The 25,043-nt window shown below is 37.2% G+C and overlaps 1 protein-coding gene across 1 annotated transcript; it reads left to right on the top strand.

Moving 5' to 3' along the window:
* The first annotated feature begins 4,484 nt into the window (after nucleotides 1-4,484).
* Nucleotides 4,485-21,727, top strand: LOC131057413 (expansin-A2-like). The gene is made up of 3 exons (XM_057991595.2): nucleotides 4,485-4,601; nucleotides 20,970-21,018; nucleotides 21,111-21,727. The coding sequence occupies exons 1-3, from the start codon at nucleotides 4,485-4,487 to the stop codon at nucleotides 21,725-21,727; spliced, it is 783 nt and encodes a 260-aa protein (XP_057847578.2).
* Nucleotides 21,728-25,043: the final 3,316 nt, after the last annotated feature.

The raw sequence follows: 25,043 nt of genomic DNA, 5'->3' as shown, positions 1-25,043 counted from the left end.
CTTAGCAATGTTTGTAAATTTCAGAACAATGGATTTAGAAAAAATGTTCAGAACAATGGATTTAGACAAAATGTAGACAAAGACAAATAGATCTCTACTACAAGATTCTATAAAATGATTGCTACTATATTTAGATTATATTTCACGAAACTTAAGTCAAGAAGGGAGGAATGAGGTTTACCATATTGGGGTCGCAGTATTACCAGATGGTGCTGGTCACCAATGTTGGTGGAGCCGGAGACGTGGTGGCCGTTTACGTGAAGGCCAAGCACCCGCAAATCCCTGGTAATTCCGGCTGGCAAAGTCTGAAGCGGAATTGGGGCCAAAATTGGCAGAGCCATTTGAACATGATGGGGCAGACGTTGTCTTTCAGAGTGACCACCAGCGATGGGAGGAGCGTCATTTCCCGCGGGGTGGTTCCCAACTCGTGGCAGTTCGGCCAGACTTTCGAGGGACGACAATTCTAACCGCAACTCCGGCGGAGTTCTCCAGATTTTAGTACCGTCAAATGCAGTGCTTCACTGTTCAGCTGTGCATATTACAAGGCGAAGATGATGCTGCGGAGGTGCTTCATGAGTGGCGCCCGCTCGTCCTTGCTATTTTCTTTTCTTTTCCCTGTTTCAGACTTGTTTGCCTTCTTCGACTATGTGACATATTCCATTTCCATTGAGAAATGGGTGGTTATTATTTTTTTGAGTCAGGTTATCAGTGGTTATATGTATATATGTATAGGGTGGATGCATGTGTGGATTTTTTCATCACATGTATTATTGTGCCTTAATCATTTTTACGTAAACCTCTATTCAAATTAGCTTCAAAGGTTTAAGAAAATAATCAAACACGGTATGAAAAAACCTACAAATTTAGTTTATGATTACGATGTAATAGGTTCGTTAAACTGCAAATTCAAATATTCTTTTGTTTAAGCTTTTCTATCATTTCATTTATTAAGTGATAGTATAGATAAATAACTTTAATTAAGAAAACACAACGTTAAATTGTACAAACATGTAGCGAGTGAGTTCATGATAGTTTTCACATAAGGACATGAATTTACAATTTTAAAATTAAAAAAAAAATAGGGTCAATTTGGGGGCACTCAATATTAACCAAGGATAAAAAGTGCTATTTCAAGGCACTAAATGACTGTTTGGATATGGGTGCAATATAGGCTAATAAATGATGTGTAAATGATAAATATATGAAAATGTGTTTTGAAATAGGGTGAAATGCATGGATGTAAGAGTATATAAAAGTGACATGAATTGGGATTAACAGTAGGCCATGAGCCAAACCTAGAACAAGAGTCTAACATTTGCTAATATGTAATAGTACATTAAGACATTTCATCAAAATTTGTCCAAAACTGAATGGGAATTGATATTAGTCTGCAATTACTAAAAAAAATTATCACTCTCTTTGAGATGGGTGTGAATGTAAATCAAGCATTCGTTTCTGATAATTCTCAACCAACATGGAAAGTAAATAGTTAGACATTTCAAAAAGATATTTGACCTATGTAAATTAATGAACTAATTGGATGTGCACTTATTATAATTTGAACAACGCACTTTAATATTAGTTAAGCAATATATAATGTGGTGGACACTTGAAACTCTTTAGGGTTGTTAGAATTTATAGAGCTCATGATTTATTATATTGGTGGGTCCAATTTAATAAAGGAGAAAGCATGAGGAATGAAATAGCCCATTTTCAACCCTAGCAATTGATTAATAGACTATATTTTTTACCTCCAAGAGTTTTTGTTATGCAAGTTCTTAAAACCCTAGATTCAAGGCAGGTAGGTGAGAAGATCCAGTGCAAAGGGGTTGATAAGGACGTAAAATAAATTCTTTAACTCTTATAGACTAATATATTTCTTCACACAACATCATGTACATGAGATAATTATTTAAAACCTAGAGATCTTAATGGTTTATTCCAATTGGGGTTTCATGAAAATAATCAAGCTATTGAAAACAAAACAAAGTATAGTTCAAAGTTTAAGGTTTGTATGACTACATAAAAGGCAAATAAAACATTACAAAGTCATAAATGGTAGCATGACAAATCTTTGGAATTCAAATCAATGTTGAAGATGAGTTCCCCAAGCCAAAGGCTTGTTAGACCACTTATATTTTGTAGAAGTGGAAGTCATTACCTAGTGACAAATGACTATGACTACCTCATACATAGCACTTGATATTATATAAATTTACGTTACTATTTTACATTCGTGGACTCCTAAATTCTCTTATAAATGAATAGGTAGGGGGTAGTCATGTTAAAACCCAGTAGTTAATATATCTATACTATTTATATTTATGAAATAAGAAAGGTATTTATTACATACAATCATAACTCTTTTAATTGTTTTGATTAGATAAAAGACAAGATAGGATCTTTAGTGATACATAACTGCCATATAGGTGCACAAGGGTAAACTCACAAGTAGTAAGATCACCAAAAAAATAAAAACCCTAAAAGGCAGACCATTTTTGAAAAGGATACTTTTGATTGGAGCATAAACTAGCAAGAAAGGGTTCCCTAGTAAGAAAAATAACCTAATAACAATAGAGGGGTTTAGGAGAACCTTGAACCATCTACCAACAAAAATCCATTGCATTGGAACAATGTAATCAAGGGAGAGAAGAACAAACGTAAGGATTTGAAAGGCATCCCAAATCCTTTTACCAGAAGAACCATTAGAAATAACAGTGTTCATAGAAAGGGAGAAAGGAAGCAAGCCCAATCCCATCCAAAAGAAAACCATTGTAGACACCATAACATGGACCACCACAGAAGATCCACACCATATCACCTCTATAGATCTAGCAAGTTTTGAAAGGATTCTTCCAATTGTTTTCCTAAAGGACCTTCCAAGAAAGAGGTGATTTTATCAAAATGGAAGGGACTACCAAGGTCACCAAAAATAATTGGTTTGGGAAGGCTCCCAAAAACCACAACCTTATGAACACAAAATCACTACAAGAAAACCCTGCAAATAGTGCATTGTGGACCCCCTCAATAGGTCCATTTTGAGTAGTTTTTTTTTTTATGAATAAGCCTCTAATCTATATTAATAAAGAGACTAAATACAAATTCACAAAAAAAGGGTTGGTTCGTAAGAAAGCACACCCCGAAAGTCACATGCGCATAGCCCAGAAAATCAGAGAGTCATGGGCCAAGCCCAGAAATCTACGATAACAAATAATAAAAAAAGGCCATCAAGCAGCCAAGGCAGTGCCAGTAGAGCCAGGAGGGTCTCTGTCATCCTTCTTACACCATACATCAACCGGGTCAGGATTGACGTCAGGAGGAGCCCAACCATCATAATCTTTTTTTTCTTTGATTTCTTCATCACGCTGGGGCGAGATTGCAAGGGCCAGCCATGGAAAGACTTTATCCGAATCTGGCCAACTGAAACTAGAAACAGTACCAGGAGTAGGAGCACCATCAGAGGGCCAACCACCCCCACTCCCTTACGGCCCACCAGAACACCACCCCTAGCTAGCCCGCGGTGGAGGAGAGCGAGCGCGTCGAGAGTGGCGAGAGTTGTGCCTAGGTGGAGGCTGAGAGCGGGGGCGCGCGGAGCCACCCCGCCGCCGGCCCTGAGAGGGTGACCAGTGGCGGGAGGAGGAGGGCGAGTCGGGGTCCTGGGCCATAGTGCACGGGGCATTGCCCCAATGGTCCAGGAGGACCTGGAGGTGAGCCACTTCAAGGGCCACTTCATTGGCTTGCACCTGTATCTGAAATAATACATTAGAGAAAATAGTAGCTTTAGAATACATAGAAATCTGACAATCCATATGAGAATGAGCAAATATGTAGGCATTTCTATCTTTCCAAATAGTAAAGAGGATTTCCACCCTGAAAGTGTGCCAAAGCTGGGTATATTTAGCTAGGAATCTAGGCGAATCCCCCAGAAGAATCATGTGCCAGGAGAATGGCTCCGGTCAAAATGGCCAAAAAAAATCATGTATCCAGTTCCAATACTGCTGGGCCCTAGGGGAAAACCAAAAGAGATGCTTAAAAGTCTCAGACTACCCAACAAACAGGCACTGAGGGTCCGGATCCCCCAAATGAACAAGCCGAGAGCCCACAGGCAAGCCTTGGAAAAGAATACACCAAGCAAAATGGGCGAGCTTCAGCTCAACACTTGCAGACCAAGTGTTGGCAAATCTTTTATGCCAAACAGGCTCAAGAGATTGAAGTAACCACCTCTGATTCAGACTTTGGATCATGGGAAAGTGAGGCGACAGTAACCTGTAACCAAGCTGAGGCTTGTAGTTTCTCAAAGGAGTATCTGGGTACCATTTCCAATCTTTCCACCAAGGCTTGGGCCCATGAATACCAATTTTATGAAGCATCTCATCTGGGGTAGCACTCACCAGACCATCAAAAGTAGCCTGGTCATGGTTTTGAAAACTATACAAAGCACAGAACTCGTCCCACTTCATGATGCACATGCCAGGTCTGATAAAATGCTGATGAAGAGTATGAATACCCTTCTTATGAAATCTGAGAGCTTTGAGCTAGGGCACTTTGGCCAAGGGCTAGCTGTTTCTGGCAAACAAGGGCGACCACCACACATTGTGCTGGTTCAATGAGAACTTGTCCCAAAAGTTGGAGCCAGGGTTTGGCAGACTCCCAGGCACGCCAAATGCTTTTGGCAACAAATGTAACAACTATCTAAACCGGCTCTTTCATAACCAAAAGGGTCTGGAGGTCAATTCCTTTCCAGGCCGGTCTGTTGACAGGGAAACCGGACTGAATGCAGTGGCAAAGGAGAATTTTCCAAGCCTTGTCACCTGTAAGGGCGCGAATAACCCATTTGACACATAAAGCAATTCCCTAGCTCTAGGTGGATAGCAAACCCAAGCCTCTAGAGTCCCTAGGGAAACAACAAAAATCCCAGGTGACACGATGGAATCCATGAAGAGTATCAGAGGAAGCCCAAAGAAATCCCGAAGTAATTTTTCAAGATTTCTATAAGCAACTTTGGAAGGCGCCCAGCAAGAGGAATAATAAACATGAGTAGCGGCCAAAACTTTAGAACAAATCTAGAACTTGCCCGCCAAAGACAGAGGCTTGGTGATCCAATAAGCCAGCTTTTTCTCCACCCGAGCAAGCACAACCTGCCAAAGCTCCGCTAGGGAGGCTTGAAAAGAAAAAGGAATGCCCAAAAAGCAGAAAGTTTCGCCTGGCCCAATCCACTTCCAGCCAATGGGTTGTAGCCAAGCAGGACAAGGCAGAATAGACTACCGGTAACAAAATGTCTTGTGCCACTAAATGGCGGAGCCCAAAGCAAGACAGAATATATTGAGGCACTGGAGCGCCTTGCGAATAGTCTCCTCTTCCTCCAAGAGAGTGAAAAAAGAGTCATCTGCAAAGTGCCCATTGAGTAACTGCAATTGAGAATTAGGTAATGAAATGCCTTTGACACACTGCAAAGATGCAACATTAGACAACAGATAACCAAACCCTTCAGCGGCAAGCACATACAGCGAGGGAGCTAAAGGGAAACCCTGTCGAATAGAGCAGAAGAGGCAAAAAGCCAAAGACTATCGACCATTGATGGTGATACAGGTCGTGCCATCCGCAAAGAGCATACAAACAGACTGGATAAAATTGGATCCAAAACCCAAAGCTTGCAGCATGGCAAGAATGAAAGGCCATTCAATACGATCATAGGCTTTAGCAAAATCAATTTTGATGAAAACAACCTTTTGATTGGAGCGTCGGGCCCACTCCATCCCTTCCCAGATGGCGATGATGTTATCCAGATATACTTGGATTTGATAAATCCAGTCTATTCCGGACGCACAATGAGAGGCAAAAGATGATGGATTTTTAAAGCAAGAGCTTTAGCAATAATTTTATAAGAAACATTGAGGAGCGTGATAGGCCACCAATTGCAAATGTCCTCAGGATCACCAACTTTTGGTATGAACTTAATATTTCCTTTATTTATCAGCTTTCCTAGAGAATTAGAATGAAAAGCCTCTAAATAAACCTGAAACAAGTCGGGACCCACACAGTCCCAGAGAGCTTTGTAAAATTCACAGGGAAAGTCATCAAGGCCCGGGGCTTTATCATCAGCCATGAAAAGTAATGCCTCTTTCAGATCCTTCAGTGTAAGTAACTGGTCACAAAAATTTTTCTAGGCTGCAGACAACCTATGTGGCACGACAACAAGGCAATCCTGCAGGGCCTGCTAGCGCTTAGGCATGGTGTCTTGGGTAGTGAAGACTTGCTCGTAATGACGCACAAAAGCTCGCAGAGTGTTTGACAGCTCCGAAAGGACTTGAACGCCATCTTTGATCTTTTTAATGCCTAGAGAGGAGTGTTTGGCACGCAAAGCCAAGAAAAACTCCTTAGAGGCACAATCACCAATTTTGAGCCAGTGCAAACGAGCCTTGATTTGCATGCCTCTAGCGGTATAATTGTCTACAACTTGCTTTTTGTGTTGCAATTCTGCAACTTTAGCTTGCAATGTTGGAGAAAAAGGGCTAGCCACTAAAGCCTTGTTAGCAGAAAGCAGATCAGCAATGGTTGCCTCGTAAGACCGCCAGTGAAAGATGGCTAGCTAGCACCCATAAATGTGCAAGAAGCGCGTGGTACGGGTGATGGCATCATTCCACCACCTAATCCAACTCGTATTATGAGTTGGCCTGCACTCCAAGTTCCAAACTCTGCAAATGTGGTCTAGAGTGGCTTTATGACCAAGCAAAGAAGTGTTGATGAAGAATTGCATCTGGCACGCGCGAGGCTGACGTGTCTCCCATTCAATGCGAAAAATGATGGGGAAGTGATCAGATAATGTCACATCCATTAACGGCTTAACTGGAAGGGAGGAGCTAGTGAAGGAGAAAAAAGATTGTGTCGAGATCATGGCACGATCAAGGTGCTTAAAAATTCTATCAGAACCAGCCCTGAAATTGTACCAGGTGTGTCAGGGATAATGAGAATGGTGGCGGCCCATGTTGGGATCAAAAAGCCATAATTTATTGCACATATAGAACCATGTCTCGCGCTCACGAGCTGCCCATTTGAAGGGCAGGATGCCATCTTTATCACAAGCCATGTCAACAATATTGAAGTCCACACATAAATTCCAAGTAGCAACTGGCAGTGAGTCAACAATCCATCACCAGAGTAATGAGCACTCCACAGCATCATTCAGGGCATAAACATTAATTACCCCGAAAGAATGATTATCAATATTAAACAAAATCCAGACAAGTCGTTGCGTGGGATCAGACCCCTTGGTCGACCACGCAGGAGTGCCATCGTGGGGACAAAAGAGTGACAGCTCCGCCACGCCCAGGCTCATGGGTAGTACTAAAAATATGACTAGCTAGCCAGATAGACCGACATGCCAAAGCAAGAAAAAAATGAGAATATCAATGCTAGTCAAATTTTTCAAAGTATCTCTAACAATATACTTTCTGGAGAGGTTAGTAAGACCTCAAACATTCCATGAGAGGAAATTCATGGATGAAGTGCGTCCATATCACCGGACTCCGCCTCTTCTCCATCCAAGGAAGAGAAGCGATTCTGCAAAAATTTCGGCAAAACTGAGCTAATCTGGATAGAAGGAGAAGAAATCCTCTGCTTCTCTGGAACATATTCCCCTTCCTCCCTGGGTGGAGAGGGGCTACAAGAACACCTTTGGGCTCCTGAAACAGGAGTAGAGCTGAGCGGCTGGGCCATCATAATGGCAATTGGTTGAGGCGTGGACTCAGGTCGAGGCTAAGGAGGCATGCTATTGACCTTGCTCGGAGCCGTCGTCCCCTTCTGAGAAGGGTTTGAAACATTCTTCGTCGGTTTCACGACATTGGAAGTCGGCACCGAGCCAAAAGATTTATTCCTGTGACCTATGACATTGTGAGTAGTTTTAAAAACCATAGTATCCTATGATGCTATGATGAAAGAATAAGTATTTAGTACAATACTGAGGGGGGTGGGGGGTGATTCAGTATATTGAGAAACTAATACAAAGTTCCCAAACTCAAACTCAGTCAAACAAAGTAAACATATCTCAGTCAAGATCAATATTCATAGGAATACTTGACATTAACCAGTTTAACCGTAATGTCAACTTTAATAGTAAACACCTTCGATCTTGTAAACATCAACAATGCTTAATCATAACTCAACATATTCATCTCTCAATGCCTATACTTAACATGTCTTATCAAAAGTTAATCAAATCAACAAATAATATCATAGCCAAAAAATCATTCACCACTTGACACAAATGTTTATACATGGAAAACCCAAATGGGTAAAAACCATGGTGAGATGGGACTCACAAGGATAGCTACCTGAACTCTTTTGAAGTTCGCCCTGTTAGGAGCCAAAGCTTGTTAGAGCTTTACAATTGTTAGAAAATAATAGGTTTTCTTGATATCTATGAGTAGCACTATCTTTGCTTGATTAGATCCTTCTAAGCTTCAATCTGCCTTCACTTAAAGTCCGGATCCATTCACTAGTTGGGAAACCACACACTCAATGGGTTTTCTATCAACCTTGCCAACAACCTTTACAAACAACTTCATCGACCTTAAATACAAATCAATTAGGTCGGTAACAAAACAAAAACCTAATTCTCATCATTGAGATTACAAACAAGTCGGTTCAATCTTGACCATTAGAAATCAAAACAATCTCTTCACATTCTTCAAGACAATTCCAACCCCTACATGATCACCACTCCATTGGATTTTGTAACTCATCACACGTTGTGCATTAAATGCAATCCGCTTTGCTCCTTCCCTAGACAATAAGAAAATGCGCCAAACTAATTTAAATTTATCCTCATACAGTGATCACACGTGTCTCCATCATTACTGCTCATCAGGTAATAAACCAACAAACTTGATCGGTTAGGGTTTAATAGCTAATAGGCTTTACCAGTTACATTACATAAAAAGGTTTAACCCTTCACATAGGTACACCGGTTCAACTCACAAACTTTACATACACCAGTTACAACATCTTGTATAACTCTCTTCTTACCGGTTACAAGACAATATTAAAAACAACAATATCAACAATAACATGAATACCTTTTACAGGTTCAATTGACATGAATGACAACATATCATTAATGCAATCTCTATGCAAAATCCCAAACAAACTCAAAATGCCAACAATCTCCCCCTTTGGCATTGATGGCAATACAAATATCAACACCTCTGATTGTTGCTGAGATTGGTGAATAGGAATCCCGATTAACATTACCAAGTATTCAACTTGCTCTGTGTGTCTTCAGCCTGCCACTAGTGAATAGGCATCCTAGTTTACACTACCAAGTATTCACTTTGTTAGACACATAATTCTTCTCCCCAATCACATAATTCTTCTCCAACTTTGACAACAATGCCAATGTGAAAGTAAAACATGTAATTCTGCACTCACTGTGTACCAGCGTTATTCTACAACTTGATGCTCCCCCTGTGGAATATATCCACTCCTTCATCAATTCATAGAAGATTCTACAAGTAATTCAGGGACTGATGCAATCAACATCATGTTCAACTGACTCCATGAAGAGGGACAAGCCCCAATTGCCTTCTAAGATACTCAAAAGTGGTCTAAAGCAGAGGTTTGGTAAAGATATATGGAAGATGCTCCTTGGTAAAAACATGCTCCAAGATAACATCTTTACTTTGAACTTTATCCCTAAAGAAGTGATATTTCAATTCAATGTTCTTAGTCCTTGCATACAAAACAAGATTTTTAGAAATGTTTATTGCGTTTTTATTATCACACAACATCTTTATAGGTTCTAAGATTTTCATTTTCAAACCTTCCAAAATATGCCTCATCCACATAGCTTGTGTGCAATTCATATAAGTTGCTAAATATTCAGCTTCAGCAGTAGATTGTGAAGTGCAACTTTGCTTTTTACTACTCCATGAGACTAGCCTTCCTCCTAGAAAGAATGCTCCACCAGTAGTATTCTTCTGGTCATCAATATTTCCTACCCAATCATCATCTGTGTATGCCTCCAAGTCAAAATCTCCACCATATGGATACCATAATCCATAATCAACAGTACCTTTCATATATCTAAAGATTCTCTTAGTTGCCATCAGATGTGCCTCCTTTAGATTCTTCTGAAATCTAGGCACAATACCAACTGCATGGGCAATGTCTAGTCGATGGTGAACAATATAGTGTAGTTTGCCAATTATTGACCTGAATTCCTTTTCATCTACAGACTTAGATGCATCTTCTTTGGACAATTTACAACCTGTAACCATTGGGGTTCCAACTGGTTTACAGTCACTCATATTGAATATCTTCAAAACCTCCTTCACATACTCGAATTGAGTAATGAAAATACCATTCATTATCTGTTGTATCTGTAAGCCTATGAAAAAATTTATTTCCCCTACTAATGACATCTCAAATTCATTCTTCATTTCATCTGCAAAACAGTTACTCATGTCATCATTTCCTCCAAATATAATGTCATCCACAAATACTTCACTGACCAGTATATCACCTCCTTTAGACTTGAGATAAATTTTGTTGTCATCACTGGTTCTAGAAAAGTCTATCTTCATTAGATGAGTATGAAGTCGTTCATACCATGCTCTGGGTGCCTTCTTTAGTCCATACAAAGCTTTATGCAATTTGCATACCATGTCTTCCTTATCTGGCAATGCATAACCATAAGGCTGCTCTATATAAACCTCTTCTTCCAATATCCCATTCAAGAATGCAGACTTGACATTCATCTGGTATACTTTGAGCTTCTTATGAGCTGCAAATGCAAGTAGTGTTCTGACACCTTCCAGTCTTGCTACTGGTGCAAAAGTTTCTCCATAGTCTTCTCCTTCTTCTTGCGCATAACCTTTGCATGCTAATATGGCCTTATCGCTAGCTACAACACCATCTTCATTTAACTTTTTTCTGAATACCCATTTAGTACCTATAAAACATGTAATTCTGCTCTCACTGTGTAAGATACTCAAAAGTGGTCTTAGGCAGAAGTTTGGTAAAGATATATGGAAGATGCTCCTTGGTAAAAACATGCTCCAAGATAACATCTTTACTTTGAACTTTATCCCTAAAGAAGTGATATTTCAATTCAATGTTCTTAGTCCTTGTGTACAAAACAAGATTTTCAGAAACGTTTATTGCGTTTGTATTATCACACAACATCTTTATAGGTTACAATATTTTCATCTTCAAACCTTCCAAAATATGCCTCATCCACATAGCTTGTGTGCAATTCATATAAGTTTCTAAATATTCAGCTTCAGCAGTAGATTGTGAAGTGCAACTCTGCTTTTTACTACTCCATGAGACTAGCCTTCCTCCTAGAAAGAATGCTCCACTGGTAATATTCTTCTGGTCATCAATGTTTCCTGCCCAATCAGCATCTATGTATGCCTCCAACTCAAAATATCCACCATATGGATACCATAATCCATAATCAATAGTACCTTTCATATATCTAAAGATTCTCTTATTTGCCATCAGATGTGCCTCCTTTAGGTTCTTCTGAAATCTAGGCACAATACCAACTGCATGGGCAATGTCTAGTCGACGGTGAACAATATAGTATAGTTTGCCAATTATTAACCTGATTTCCTTTTCATCTACAAACTTAGATGCATCTTCCTTGGACAATTTACAACCTGTAACCATTGGGGTTCCAACTGGTTTATAGTCACTCATATCGAATATCTTCAAAACCTCCTTCACATACTTGAATTGAGTAATGAAAATACCATTCTTTATTTGTTGTATCTATAAGCCTATGAAAATTTTTATTTCTCCTACTAATGACATCTCAAATTCATTCTTCATTTCATTTGCAAAATAGTTACTCATGTCATCATTTCCTCCAAATATAATGTCATCTACAAATACTTCACTGACCAATATATCATCTCCTTCAGACTTGAGATAAATTTTGTTGTCATCACCGGTTCTAGAAAAGAGTATCTTCATTAGATGAGTATGAAGTCGTTCATACCATACTCTGGGTGCCTTCTTTAGTCCATACAAAGCTTTATGCAATTTGCATACCATGTCTTCATTATCTGGCAATGCATAACCATAAGGCTGCTCTATATAAACCTCTTCTTCCAATATCCCATTCAAGAATGCAGACTTGACATCCATCTAGTATACTTTGAGCTTCTTATGAGCTAGAAATGCAAGTAGTGTTCTAACACCTTCCAATCTTGCTACTGGTGCACAAGTTTCTCCATAGTCTTCTCCTTCTTTTAGTGCATAACCTTTGCATACTAATCTGGCCTTATTGCTAACTACAACACCATTTTCATTTAACTTGTTTCTGAATACCCATTTAGTACCTATAACATTCTTGTTTAGCGGTTGAGGTACCAAGGTCCAAGTGTTGTTCTTCTCAATTTGTTCCAACTCCTCCTCCATAGCTTTCACCCAATGATCATCACCAAATGCCTCTTTAGAATTTTTGGGTTCAAAGGTGGATACCATGCAAGAGTTCTCTCTTATTCTCCTTCTAGTTAGTACTCTGGCATCCTTGTCCCCAATTATTGTTCAGGACTATGATTCAGTCTCACATACCTAGGAATAACATGTTCATTCTCTTCAGGTTCAACTTCTTCATTGTCATCTTCCTCTAAATTTATTTGTTCCAATTGAACAAGTACATCAGGATTTGCTTTACCGGTTTCCGATTTAATAGTTTGTGGTTCTAAAAGAAAAATGCAAGGACCTTCATCCTTCTTCTTAGAACTGGTTCCTTCTGATATTTCAGGACATTCATCTACACGAACATCAACACTCTCAACAATTTTTTGTGTCCATTTTTTGAGGCATTTATAGGCCTTAATCTTGGTGGAATAGCCAAGAAATATGCCTTCATCACTCTTAGCTTCAAACTTTCTTATGTAGTCACCTCTTTTAATAAAACATTTGCTACCAAATATTTTAAAATAGCTAACATCAGGTGATCTCCCGTATCAGTATTCATATGGGGTTTTGTCCGTACCTCTTTTTACCAGAACTCAGTTCATTGTGTAGACAGTTGTACTTACAGCTTCTTTCCAAAAGGTTTTTGATACACCTCCTTATATCAACATAGTTCTAGTAGCTTCAACCACTGACCGGTTGTTTCTCTCTGCTATACCATTCTATTGTGGTGTCTTTGGTGTAGAAAGTTGCCGCTTGATACCATTATCATCACAATATTTAGTGAACTCCATAGAAGTGAATTCACCGCCTTGATCCGTTCTTAGACATTTTATCTTTTTCCCACTATCTTTCTTAGCTAAGGCTTTGAATGCCTTGAATTTACCAAAACCTTCATTCTTATCCTTCAAGAATGTGACCCACATCATGCTTGAACAATAATCAGTGAAGATCATGAAATATCTATCACCTTGAATGATTCTTGTTCTTATTGGTCCACATAGATCTGTATGAACCAAATCTAACAAGTGCTCTGCTAAGAAGGAATTGCTCTGGAAAGTTGAAGAAGTCATCTTGCCTAACCAACATTCTTTACAAAGAGCATTAATTGGTTTGTCTAGCTGAGGAAGACCTCTTACTATCTTAGACTTGCTTACTTTAATAATATTGTCAAAAATTATATGACAAAATCTCCTATGCCAGTGCCAGCCATCATCTATTTTTGCAACCAAACAGTTGCTTACTTTATCATTGAGATGAAATAGATTACCTCTGGTCTGTTTGTCGGTTGCAATCAATTCACCTTTGTTGTCAAATATTTTGCATATGCCATTTCTAAACCTTAGTTTCACCAATGTTGGAGGGGTCAGAGACATGATGGCCATTTTCGTGAAGTCCAAAGACACGCACATCCGTGGTAATTCTAGCTTGCAAAGTCTCAAGCAAAATTGGGTCCAAAATTGGCAGAGCCATTTGAACATGATGGCGCAAACGTTGTCTTTCAGAGTAATTGGATGTAAGATAATCACTTGTCAAACAACACACTTAAATGACAATGAATTATTAAGTAAGCAATGTGTGATATGGTAAACACTCAAAACTTTTAAGGGTTGTTAGAACTTATAGAGCTCATGATTTATTATATTGGTGGCTATACTTAAACTTGTTAGTGATGCACACCACACTTACCCTCTAATCTAATATAATAGAGTTTCATTATGTAATTAATTTACTCCTATGGGAACATTTTCGTATGTTTTTACTCTACTAGTGTACTATTGGTTGAAGTTGATAGCTAAACAAAAGGTGTGCATTATTTCTTCGCAAGGGAACCTTAGGTGTATTTATTTATCTTTATACAAAATGCAACAACTGCATCGTCAATGTAGTGATTGATGATCTAAAGGGCCCATGCAGGTTCATGAACAACTTTTGTAAAGATTTATCATTTGTTTGAGTTTATATTCACATATTATCATAATTTATTAGGCACTCTTAATTAGGAATTTATTTTCTACTATTATTTTGTCAATTTTGTGGCATGCATCATAAAATTTCTTTTTGCTTTGTTTTTTCTTAGAGAATATAAATGTATATCTTCTAGTACTTTTATTTGTGAATTGAAATAATGAATGAACCTCTTCATTTTTTTCATATGTTTTCTCTATTATATTATTTTATAGAAAGATTTATTTTATAGAAGAATTATAACTACATATGGTAATATGGCTTTTGTAAAACTATCTATTATTGAAATGGTATCTAAGCTGAAAATATACAAGGTTTTTCTCTTTATTTAAGGGTTTTACGAGAAGGTTTCATATGACACACCCTATTATAAAAATGAGTCACTGTCATGCTTAAAACTGGTCAAAACTCTTAGATCCATACAAAGTGTGTTAGATTTAGACTCAAGATCTTGTGGCGCAACTCTTTTTGATGTTGTACAATCAGATGAATAATTGTTTTGGTGGTGAATAGTGTTTCCAATGTGTATAGTATTTTTGACATAAACAATGTTTTTTTAATGTGAATAATGTCTCTAGTGTAAAAAATGTTTATGACTGTGAACAATGTTTTCAAGTCAATAATTGTGTTTTCGACCTATATTTCAAATATAAGGAGGAAGTTTTATTTTGGGAGACTCAACTTATCATTCATATTTAATATCTTTTAGTTTTAATAGGTGTCAAAAAGATGCTTTTAATCATTTCATAGTGTTGTGGGTAGTTTTTCTAAATTTGTATATATATTTTCTATTTGAAGTCCAAATAACTCATTTTGACTTCTTAGCTCATTCAATTTACCAAAAATCTTTTTTTTCTTGCAAATTAAGAATTTTTGGAAATTTATTAATGAGCTCTTACCATCTATTCATAATATTTTTCTAAAGTTAGCCCTAGGTAATATTTTATTCCCTTTATTAGTTATTACATTTTGGTTGGTATCCTAATTTTTTGGGCACTAGTAAATATCTTATTTTCACCATTCAACTTAATTTTGACTTATTGACATGCATTAAATTCTAAATAAGAATAATTACGAATCTTGACAAAAGGGAATCCTAACACAGTTTAGGTCTCGCTTAAATATTTTCCTATCATTAATTGATTTATACCTAAAATAGATACACTTGGAAGGAAGTCATCTTGGGGAAATAATATATCATGTTGTAGGATTAATTAGTCACGGTGTTATTATGATACTATGTGTGTTAGTTTAGACCTTAAGTTAAATACTTTCAACATATTTCAACACCTTTTCTCATATTCTATAACTTCTATGCATGCGTTACACCACTAAAAATTGATTGAGAAAAATGGCACACTCTATAGGAAATTTATCTCATTACCTCTTGTGTCCATCTAATTAGTCTTCTTCACACATCAATCAATTATTTACTTGTGGTAAGTGTGTAGGATCGAGAACCTCAACAAACCTTTGCCACACATGTAACATTTACTCTTCTAATGCCTTCATATCACATGTTTCCAATGCCATGTATCCATCTCATGTTCTGAATGCACATACACTTTTTACCCATCATGGATTAGATGTCATGACGTACTATTTATCTTTTGAAGACAAATATTTCAAAACCACTTTCTATTCTCTCATCCAAGATTAGGTCTGATACCATATGAAAGAGCGAGATAAGTAGAAACAAAACTTGATTGATATTGATTCAAAGTGGGTGTCTTTAAATAGGCAAAATAGTTGGAAAATGGTCAGAAATTACAAAACTTAATCACAAATGCAATTTAAGTTATTAATCTAAGCTAAAGTTAAACCTATATGCTAATGTAATATAACAAGAATCCCCTCTCTTTTCTAGAAACACAAATGTTAAAGGAGATTCCCATTCAATAAATCACCATTGAGTGGGAAGCTAGCTCAAGATGATAAAAGACCTCCTGCCTCCATTAGTGTCTTCTCTAATCTTTATAGCACTTATCTTTCATCAAATTTATGGTGAGATGATTCTTCCCTATGCACTGCAAACCCACAATAGTGTGTTTCTCCTTCAATCGCATTGAGAGATTTAATTTTCTTCAACTTCACATTGATGAGACCTTCAGACCATTAAATGCAATTCATTGCACATGTTCAATTTTCAGACAATAATTTTCTTATTAAGAAAAGAACTTTCCTCTATAATTAAATTACTCTTATTAACTCTACTTCCTTCATCAATCAAAGAAAAAATCACAATTTCCAAACTGGGATTCATTTTATTCAAACCAAAAAAAATATAATCAAAACTTAAGGCATACTTAGTAAGATTGCCTTAACATTCAATCACATGATCAACCTTAGAGTTTACACTTGCAATTTGATTAAGGAGGAAACAAAATGTACTAATATGTTGAACAATATTGTCTACCTCTTTCATCTTCAACCCAAAAAGTTCTTGCTTTAAGGACATTTTAGCACTTGAAGCTTGTGAACCAAATAAAGAATTACGCTCATTGCATATTTCCTTGACATCTTTGATAGATCAATGTCATGCAAATGTGCATTAGATAAACCAACAACAATCAATATTATGGCCCGATGATCTTTATCCATCCATTTTGCTGCTCCATTTGAATCTTGTGATTTTTTTTATAATTCCACTCACAATGTCCCATAGATATTTTTTCATCTAAAAATAACTAAATATTTATTTACCCTGTATGTATAAACTAACTTTTCCATGAAAAACTTTATAACTACTTATACCTCCTTAATGAACACATAAAACATCACATACATCAATATTCTTATACTAAAGAAATTTGTACATACCTTTAGAAATGTGCTTCAGAACTCTCAGCAAATTCAAATACAACTTGAATTATTATCAATGAATTTATAATGTCGTATTCTTTTCATACTCCTACAATGATTTGGACATTGGAGATTCCACACACCATTTTCCATGCTTAGAAGATATTATTACCTCGCTTTGGAATTACCCTCTAACAACAAATTATATGGGCAAATTTCCAACCAATTCTCATTCCATGGCACACTCACACAATAAATTTTAGCACCAAAACCACAAATTTCAATACCAAAAATATTTAACTCACCGCTAGAAGGAATTTGCATATTTTAGTACCAACCTTGAACTTAGCGATCAATATGTAGAACTTTGTCTTCTCAAGAACATTGGTGACCACAAAATTCAACAACAGACAGCAGAATCACCTAAAGTAAAGTCACCAAACAAGCAAAATGCTAGTCTTCATCATTTAGACATGCAAGAATTCGCCATAGATACTTGTAGCACCATTTAATTTTCTTGCCACAAAATCATCACCCATCCACAAGAAATTGTGTGACTTTGAGTACGTCGCAAGCTACACCACGATGCATGAAGTAAACACAGATGATTCGACACCATCAACTTTCACTTTTCTGCACTATGAATCACAAAAGTTCATGGCTCTATTACCACATGAGAACTTGATGATTGTTGATTCCAGACACAACCTTAAAATGGCGATACGGTTGTAAACTAGAACTAACAGTTCCAAAACCAAACCATAACTACTAAAGTTTATTAATCTAAACTAAAACTATTATTAAATAATAAAACTAAATATATCTGCTAATGTAATATTCTCCAACAACAAAGTCATAATTGGTAGGATAATAACTCTATCGAATTCAAAATACCACTGAATAAATCCTAGTTAGATCACTTATATGATGTAGAAGGGGAAGTCATTACCCAATGAAGAATGAGTATGGTTGCCTCATAGCTAGCACTTCGATATTATAAATATTTACATTAGTAGTTCACATTTGTGGACTCCTAAATGGTCTGATGGCATCACCACCTCCATCCAAAAAAATATGAATAGGTTTGAAGTTTTAAGATATGGAGAATCCTTGAAAGATCTAAGGTTTCTTGTCAGTACGTTTGCTAAGAATATGACCATGTACACCATGGAGTTTATTCTATCAAAGTAGGAGTGTTTAGAATATTAGTTTGACCTTCAAGCGTTTTATAAGACATTGAGAAGTCAATTCTAAGAAGAAAATTAGTACATTGCAATAGTACCTATTAAGGATTTTTTAATTTCACAAAAGTGCCGCAATTCTTTTTCTAAGAAGGAAAAAATCAAAATGGTTTTTAAAAGCATAAGTGATAGTCCTGTTAAACTCTAGTAGTAAAGATATCTATATTATTTATATTTATTAAAAAAATAAAAATATGTGATACATACAATCGTGTCTCTTTTAATTATTAAAAAAGAATTTCTTGTCAATATTTTTTTCTTTAAATTAGATTGTATAGAATGATACCTACTTTTTTTTTTTCTAAAATATAATCGATTACATTTTTAAAAATATCAATTTTTTATCAAACTAATTAGAAATCATTTTAAAATGAGTTATCATTTTAAACTGAATTATTATTTTATAAAATTTATTTAATTTACTACAACTTCTATTATTATATTATTTATAATTTTATGTTACGTCTTTTGATTTTATTGTGTTGTTACATAACTCTATTTTTTAGCATTTTGATTGCAACTCAAGAATTTTATTTTGTTGTTGATGATGTTGCACTCACTCAACCCATTAATTTGAGTTGATGAAATAACCTTTTGAAATATTTGAACATTTTTTGTTTCATGCTTGTTGAAATTTTTCACATAATTTGAAATACATTAGCATTTTAGTTTCACATGCATCTGAAAATTAGGGCAAATTGGAATAGAAAAAATTGCATACCCACGCCAATTCTCATTTAGGTTTGGGCCCATTTCAATGAAATGTGTTAAAGACAATTACATATCAATAATTGACATAGTGTTACAAAGGTTTGGCTCATTACACAATACCTACCCCTACCCATTTTGCATTCATTTAAAATTATTTACTTTCATTCAACGTTATCTTGTCTATATTTAGACACATTCCATATATTCATCATTTGTATATCATTTATTTAACTACATTTACACCCTCTCCACACATTTGTTCTAGGGTACCTTGAGCCCATCCATATTTACACACACGTTTCCATTTCTTCCTTATTTGCACACCATTGATGAGCTTGTATTTGCAACCATTCTATACATTTATTTATTGACTGAAAAGTGGCACTTTCTATTCCCGATTGATTTTGAGTGCCTTGAGCCCATCCATATTTACACACATTCCCTTATATTCATCATCTACATGTCATTTATTAGCCTATTTTTATAATCATCTCCACACATTTGTTTATTTCCTAAAAGCAAAACTTTATATCTTCAATCAATCTTGATGCCTTTTGATTGATCCCAAAATTTGCAATTTTTAAGTCGGATTCATATTCTTTTAAATAATAACCATTATGAGTATACTTGGTACTTGCTTACACAACTTGGTCTCATACTTTTGTATTTTACGTAATAAATTTGTGTAATTTATACATAGTGAAATGTTAAGTGTTTACAAAAAGACACAATGGGATTTGAACCTTTAAAGCAACTCATTGCATTACAGTCATGTATCCTATTTACCTATTTTGTGCATCTTATCTTTTGATCATTTGATTATAACTTTCAAGCCAATTGAAATAGTGGTGTAGTTGTATGAACTTGACTTAGCAATGTTTGTAAATTTCAGAACAATGGATTTAGACAAAATGTAGACAAAGACAAATAGATCTCTACTACAAGATTCTATAAAATGATGCTACAATATTTAGATTATATTTAACGAAACTTAAGTCTAATTTTATTTTTTTAAATTGTAACTTAAAAAGTTATAAAATAATGAACACTAATTATTTGTACCTAGACAATTAAATTCTATTTAGTATCACTAATTCTTTATCATTTTTCCGAAAAATAAATTGCCCACATCTATTACATTTAATTTGTTTAAACTAACATTTTTAATTTTTCCGATATAAGTTACATATTTTTATTTGTTTTATTTGATTATCCTAGAGATTTTATGACGCTTGTAAATTGTAATGCAAAAGGTGGAACAGGTCGTATGGAAGATTCTAACGATGAATAAAAAAGGCCATTCACGCTTACTCATAGGATCTGTCGTTTTCTGAGAACTCTCTTCGACTTTCAATACCTGGCAAACATATCATGCAGACATTCAGTTCGACTTACAAGATATTAATTAAAGACATTGTCTAAATCAGAATACCATGTCGCCATACTGGTAAATTTATCCAACAGAAACACCAGGATTTATTCAAACTAGTATAATAACCCCCGGAAAGCGAGCCGTTAACAGCGGATCTAAAACATTCTCTCCATCACAAGGAGTTTGCGTTTCTTGTTATTTTTGTTAAAGATTCACAGTAGTGTGTAGCCAATTAGATTGACGTTGAGAATTGCCTAGCTCAATGTGATACACTATATAAGAACCTTTCCTCCATTGCATGTACAAACAACTACTTTCGAGAGACCAATTATCCAGATAATTTTAGGACGGACTTCATACTAGACGAGAAAGAAGAATGGCATCTGTATTGGCACGTTCGGTCGCTTTGGCAGTACTGGCATTAACATTTTGGTGTATGCTTTTCCCAGTTTGCCCACGCCACTTTCTATGGAGGCTACGATGAGTCTGGAACTATGGGTATATTTACATTATATGCATGTGCAATCTCATTGAAATTCAACGCATTTCGTTATAAATTTTTTTAAATCCGGTTTGTATTGAATGCACAGGAGGTGCGTGTGGGTACGGCAACCTGCCCGCGCAAGGGTACGGCATATACACGGCTGCTCTGAGCTGCGGAGAATGTTACGAATTGCAATGCAAGGCGGAGGAGGATCCGCAGTGGTGTCTGCCAGGGAAGACAGTCACCGTCACCGCCACCAACTTCTGCCCGCCCGACTTTGCCCAGGCCAACGATGCGGGCGGGTGGTGCAATCCTCCTCTCTCACACTTCGATTTGGCGGTGCCTGCGTTCGAGCAGATTGCGTTATACAAGGGCGGCGTTGTACCCGTCCGCTACAGGCGGGTGGAATGCGTCAAGAAGGGAGGAATGAGGTTTACCATATTGGGGACGCAGTATTACCAGATGGTGCTGGTCACCAATGTTGGAGGAGCCGGAGACGTGGTGGCCGTTTACGTGAAGGCCAAGCACCCGCAAATCCCTGGTAATTCCGGCTGGCAAACTCTGAAGCGGAATTGGGGCCAAAATTGGCAGAGCCATTTGAACATGATGGGGCAGACGTTGTCTTTCAGAGTGACCACCAGCGATGGGAGGAGCGTCATTTCCCGCGGGGTGGTTCCCAACTCGTGGCAGTTCGGCCAGACTTTCGAGGGACGACAATTCTAACCGCAACTCCGGCGGAGTTCTCCAGATTTTAGTACCGTCAAATGCAGTGCTTCACTGTTCAGCTGTGCATATTACAAGGCGAAGATGATGCTGCGGAGGTGCTTCATGAGTGGCGCCCGCTCGTCCTTGCTATTTTCTTTTTTTTTCCCTGTTTCAGACTTGTTTGCCTTCTTGGACTAGGTGACATATTCCATTTCCATTGAGAAATGGGTGGTTATTATTTTTTTTAGTCAGGTTATCACTGGTTATATGTATATATGTATAGGGTGGATGCTGGTGTGGATTTTTTCATCACATGTATTATTGTGCCTTAATCATTTTTAACTAAACCTTTATTCAAATTAGCTTCAAAGGTTTAAGAAAATAATCAAACACGGTATGAAAAAACTTACAAATTAAGTTTATGATTATGATGTAATAGGTTCGTTAAACTGCAAATTCAAATATTCTTTTGTTTAAGCTTTTCTATCATTTCATTTATTAAGTGATAGTATAGATAAATAACTTTAATTAAGAAAACACAACGTTAAATTGTACAAACATGTAGCGAGTGAGTTCATGATAGTTTTCACATAAGGACACGAATTTACAATTTTAAAATTAAAAAAAAAATAGGGTCAATTTGGGGGCACTCAATATTAACCAAGGATAAAAAGTGCTATTTCAAGGCACTAAATGACTGTTTGGATATGGGTGCAATATAGGCTGATAAATGATGTGTAAATGATAAATATATGAAAATGTGTTTTGAAATAGGGTGAAATGCATGGATGTAAGAGTATATAAAAGTGACATGAATTGGGATTAACAGTAGGCCATGAGCCAAACCTAGAACAAGAGTCTAACATTTGCTAATATGTAATAGTACATTAAGACATTTCATCAAAATTTGTCCAAAACTGAATGGGAATTGATATTAGTCTACAATTACTATAAAAAATTAGCACTCTCTTTGAGATGGGTGTGAATGTAAATCAAGCATTCGTTTCTGATAATTCTCAACCAACATGGAAAGTAAATAGTTAGACATTTCAAAAAAATATTTGACCTATGTAAATTAATGAACTAATTGGATGTGCGATTATTACAATTTGAACAACGCACTTTAATATTAGTTAAGCAATATGTAATGTGGTGGACACTTGAAACTCTTTAGGGTTGTTAAAGTTTATAGAGCTCATGATTTATTATATTGGTGGGTCCAATTTAATAAAGGAGAAAGCATGAGGAATGAAATAGCCCATTTTCAACCCTAGCAATTGAATAATAGACTATATTTTTTACCTCCAAGAGTTTTTGTTATGCAAGTTCTTAAAACCCTAGATTCAAGGCAGGTAGGTGAGAAGATCCAGTGCAAAGGGGTTGATAAGGACGTAAAATAATTTTTTTAACTCTTATAGACTAATATATTTCTTCACACAACATCATGTACATGCGATAATTATTTAAAACCTAGAGATCTTAATGGTTTATTTCGATTGGATTTTCATGAAAATAATCAAGCTATTGAAAACACAACAAAGTATAGTTCAAAGTTTAAGGTTTGTATGACTACATAAAAGGAAAATAAAACATTACAAAGTCATAAATGGTAGCATGACAAATCTTTGGAATTCAAATCAATGTTGAAGATGAGTTCCCCAAGCCAAAGGCTTGTTAGACCACTTATATTTTGTACAAGTGGAAGTCATTACGTAGTGAAAAATGACTATGACTACCTCATACATAGCACTTGATATTATATAAATTTACATTACTATTTTACATTCGTGGACTCCTAAATTCCCTTATAAATGAATAGGTTTGAAGTTGTAAGATATGAAAATCAGAGAGTCATGGGCGAATCCCAGAAATCTATGATAACAAACAATAAAAAAAGCCCATCAAGCGGCCAAGGCAATGCCAGCAGAGCCAGGAGGGTCTCTGTCATCCTTCTTACCCCATACATCAATGGGGTCAAGATTGACGTCAGGAGGAGCCCAACCATCATTATCTTCTTTTTCTTTAATTTCTTCCTCGCGCTGGGGTGAGATTGAAAGGGCCAGCCGCAAAAAGACTTTATCTGAATCTGGCCAACCCAAACCAGAAACAGTACCAGGAGCAGGAGCACCATCAGAGGGCCAACCACCCCCACTCCCCGACGGCCCACCACAACACCACCCCTAGCTAGCTTGCGGTGGAGGAGAGCGAGCGCACTGAGAGTGGCAGGAGTCGCGCCAAGGTGGAAGCTAAGAGCAGGGGTGCGTGGAGCCACCCGGCCCCAGCCTCGAGAGGGCGACCGGTGGCGGGAGGAGGAGAGTGAGTCGGGGACCCAGACCACAGTGCACGGGGCATTGCCCCAATGGTCCAGGAGGACCTGGAGGTGAGCCACTTCAAGCACCACTTTATTGGCTTGCACCTGTATCTGAAATAATACATTAGAGAAAATAGTAGCTTTAGAATACATAGAAATCTGACAATCCATATGAGAATGAGCAAATATGTAGGCATTTCTATCTTTCCAAATAGTAAAGAGGATTTCCACCATAAAAGTGTGCCAAAGCTAGGTATCTGGGCGAATCCCCCAGAAGAATCATGTGCTAGGAGAACGGCTCTAGCCGAAATGGCCGAAAAAAATCATGTATCCAGTTCCAATATTGCTGGGCCCTAGGGCAAAACCAAAAGAGATGCTTAAAAGTCTTAGACTGCCCACAAAATGGGCACCGACGGTCCAGAACCCCCAACTGAACAAGGCGAGAGCCCACATGCAAGCCTTGGAAAAGAATACCCCAAGCAAAATGGGCGAGCTTCGGCTCAACACTTGCAGACCGAGTGTTGGCAAATCTTTTACGTCAAACAGGCTCAGGAGATTGAAGTAACCACCTTTGATTCAGACTCTGGATCATGGGAAAGTGAGGCGACAACCACCTATAACCAAGCCGAGGCTTGTAGTTTCTCAAAGGAGTATCTGGGTACCATTTCCAATCTTTCCACCAAGGCTTCGGCCCACGAATACCAATTTTATGAAGCATCTCATCTAGGATAGCACTCACCAGACCATCAAAAGTAGCCTGGTCATGGTTTTGAAAACTATACAAAGCATGGAACTCGTCCCACTTCATGATACACATGGTAGGTTTGAGAAAAAGTTGATGAAGAGTATGAATACCCTTCTTATGAAATCTGAGAGCTTTTAGCCAGGGCACTTTGGCCAAGGGCTCACCGTTTCTAGCAAACAGGGGTGACCACCACACATTGTGTTGGTTCAATGAGAACTCATCCCGAAAGCTAGAGCCAGACCACCAGAGCGAGGGTTTAATAGACTCCCAGGCACGCC

This window comes from Cryptomeria japonica, chromosome 7, assembly GCF_030272615.1.
Source record: "Cryptomeria japonica chromosome 7, Sugi_1.0, whole genome shotgun sequence".
Taxonomy (NCBI): domain Eukaryota; kingdom Viridiplantae; phylum Streptophyta; class Pinopsida; order Cupressales; family Cupressaceae; genus Cryptomeria; species Cryptomeria japonica.
Note: the sequence above shows the minus strand (reverse complement) of the source record. Positions and strands in the feature narration are given on the sequence as shown.

Coding starts and splice junctions, on each gene's coding strand:
- LOC131057413 (XM_057991595.2), top strand. CDS start 4,485: ATGCTGATGAAGAGTATGAATACCCTTCTTATGAAATCTGAGAGCTTT. Junction 4,602..20,969: donor GACCACCACACATTGTGCTG/GTTCAATGAGAA, acceptor TGCTTTTCCCAG/TTTGCCCACGCCACTTTCTA. Junction 21,019..21,110: donor CGATGAGTCTGGAACTATGG/GTATATTTACAT, acceptor TTGAATGCACAG/GAGGTGCGTGTGGGTACGGC.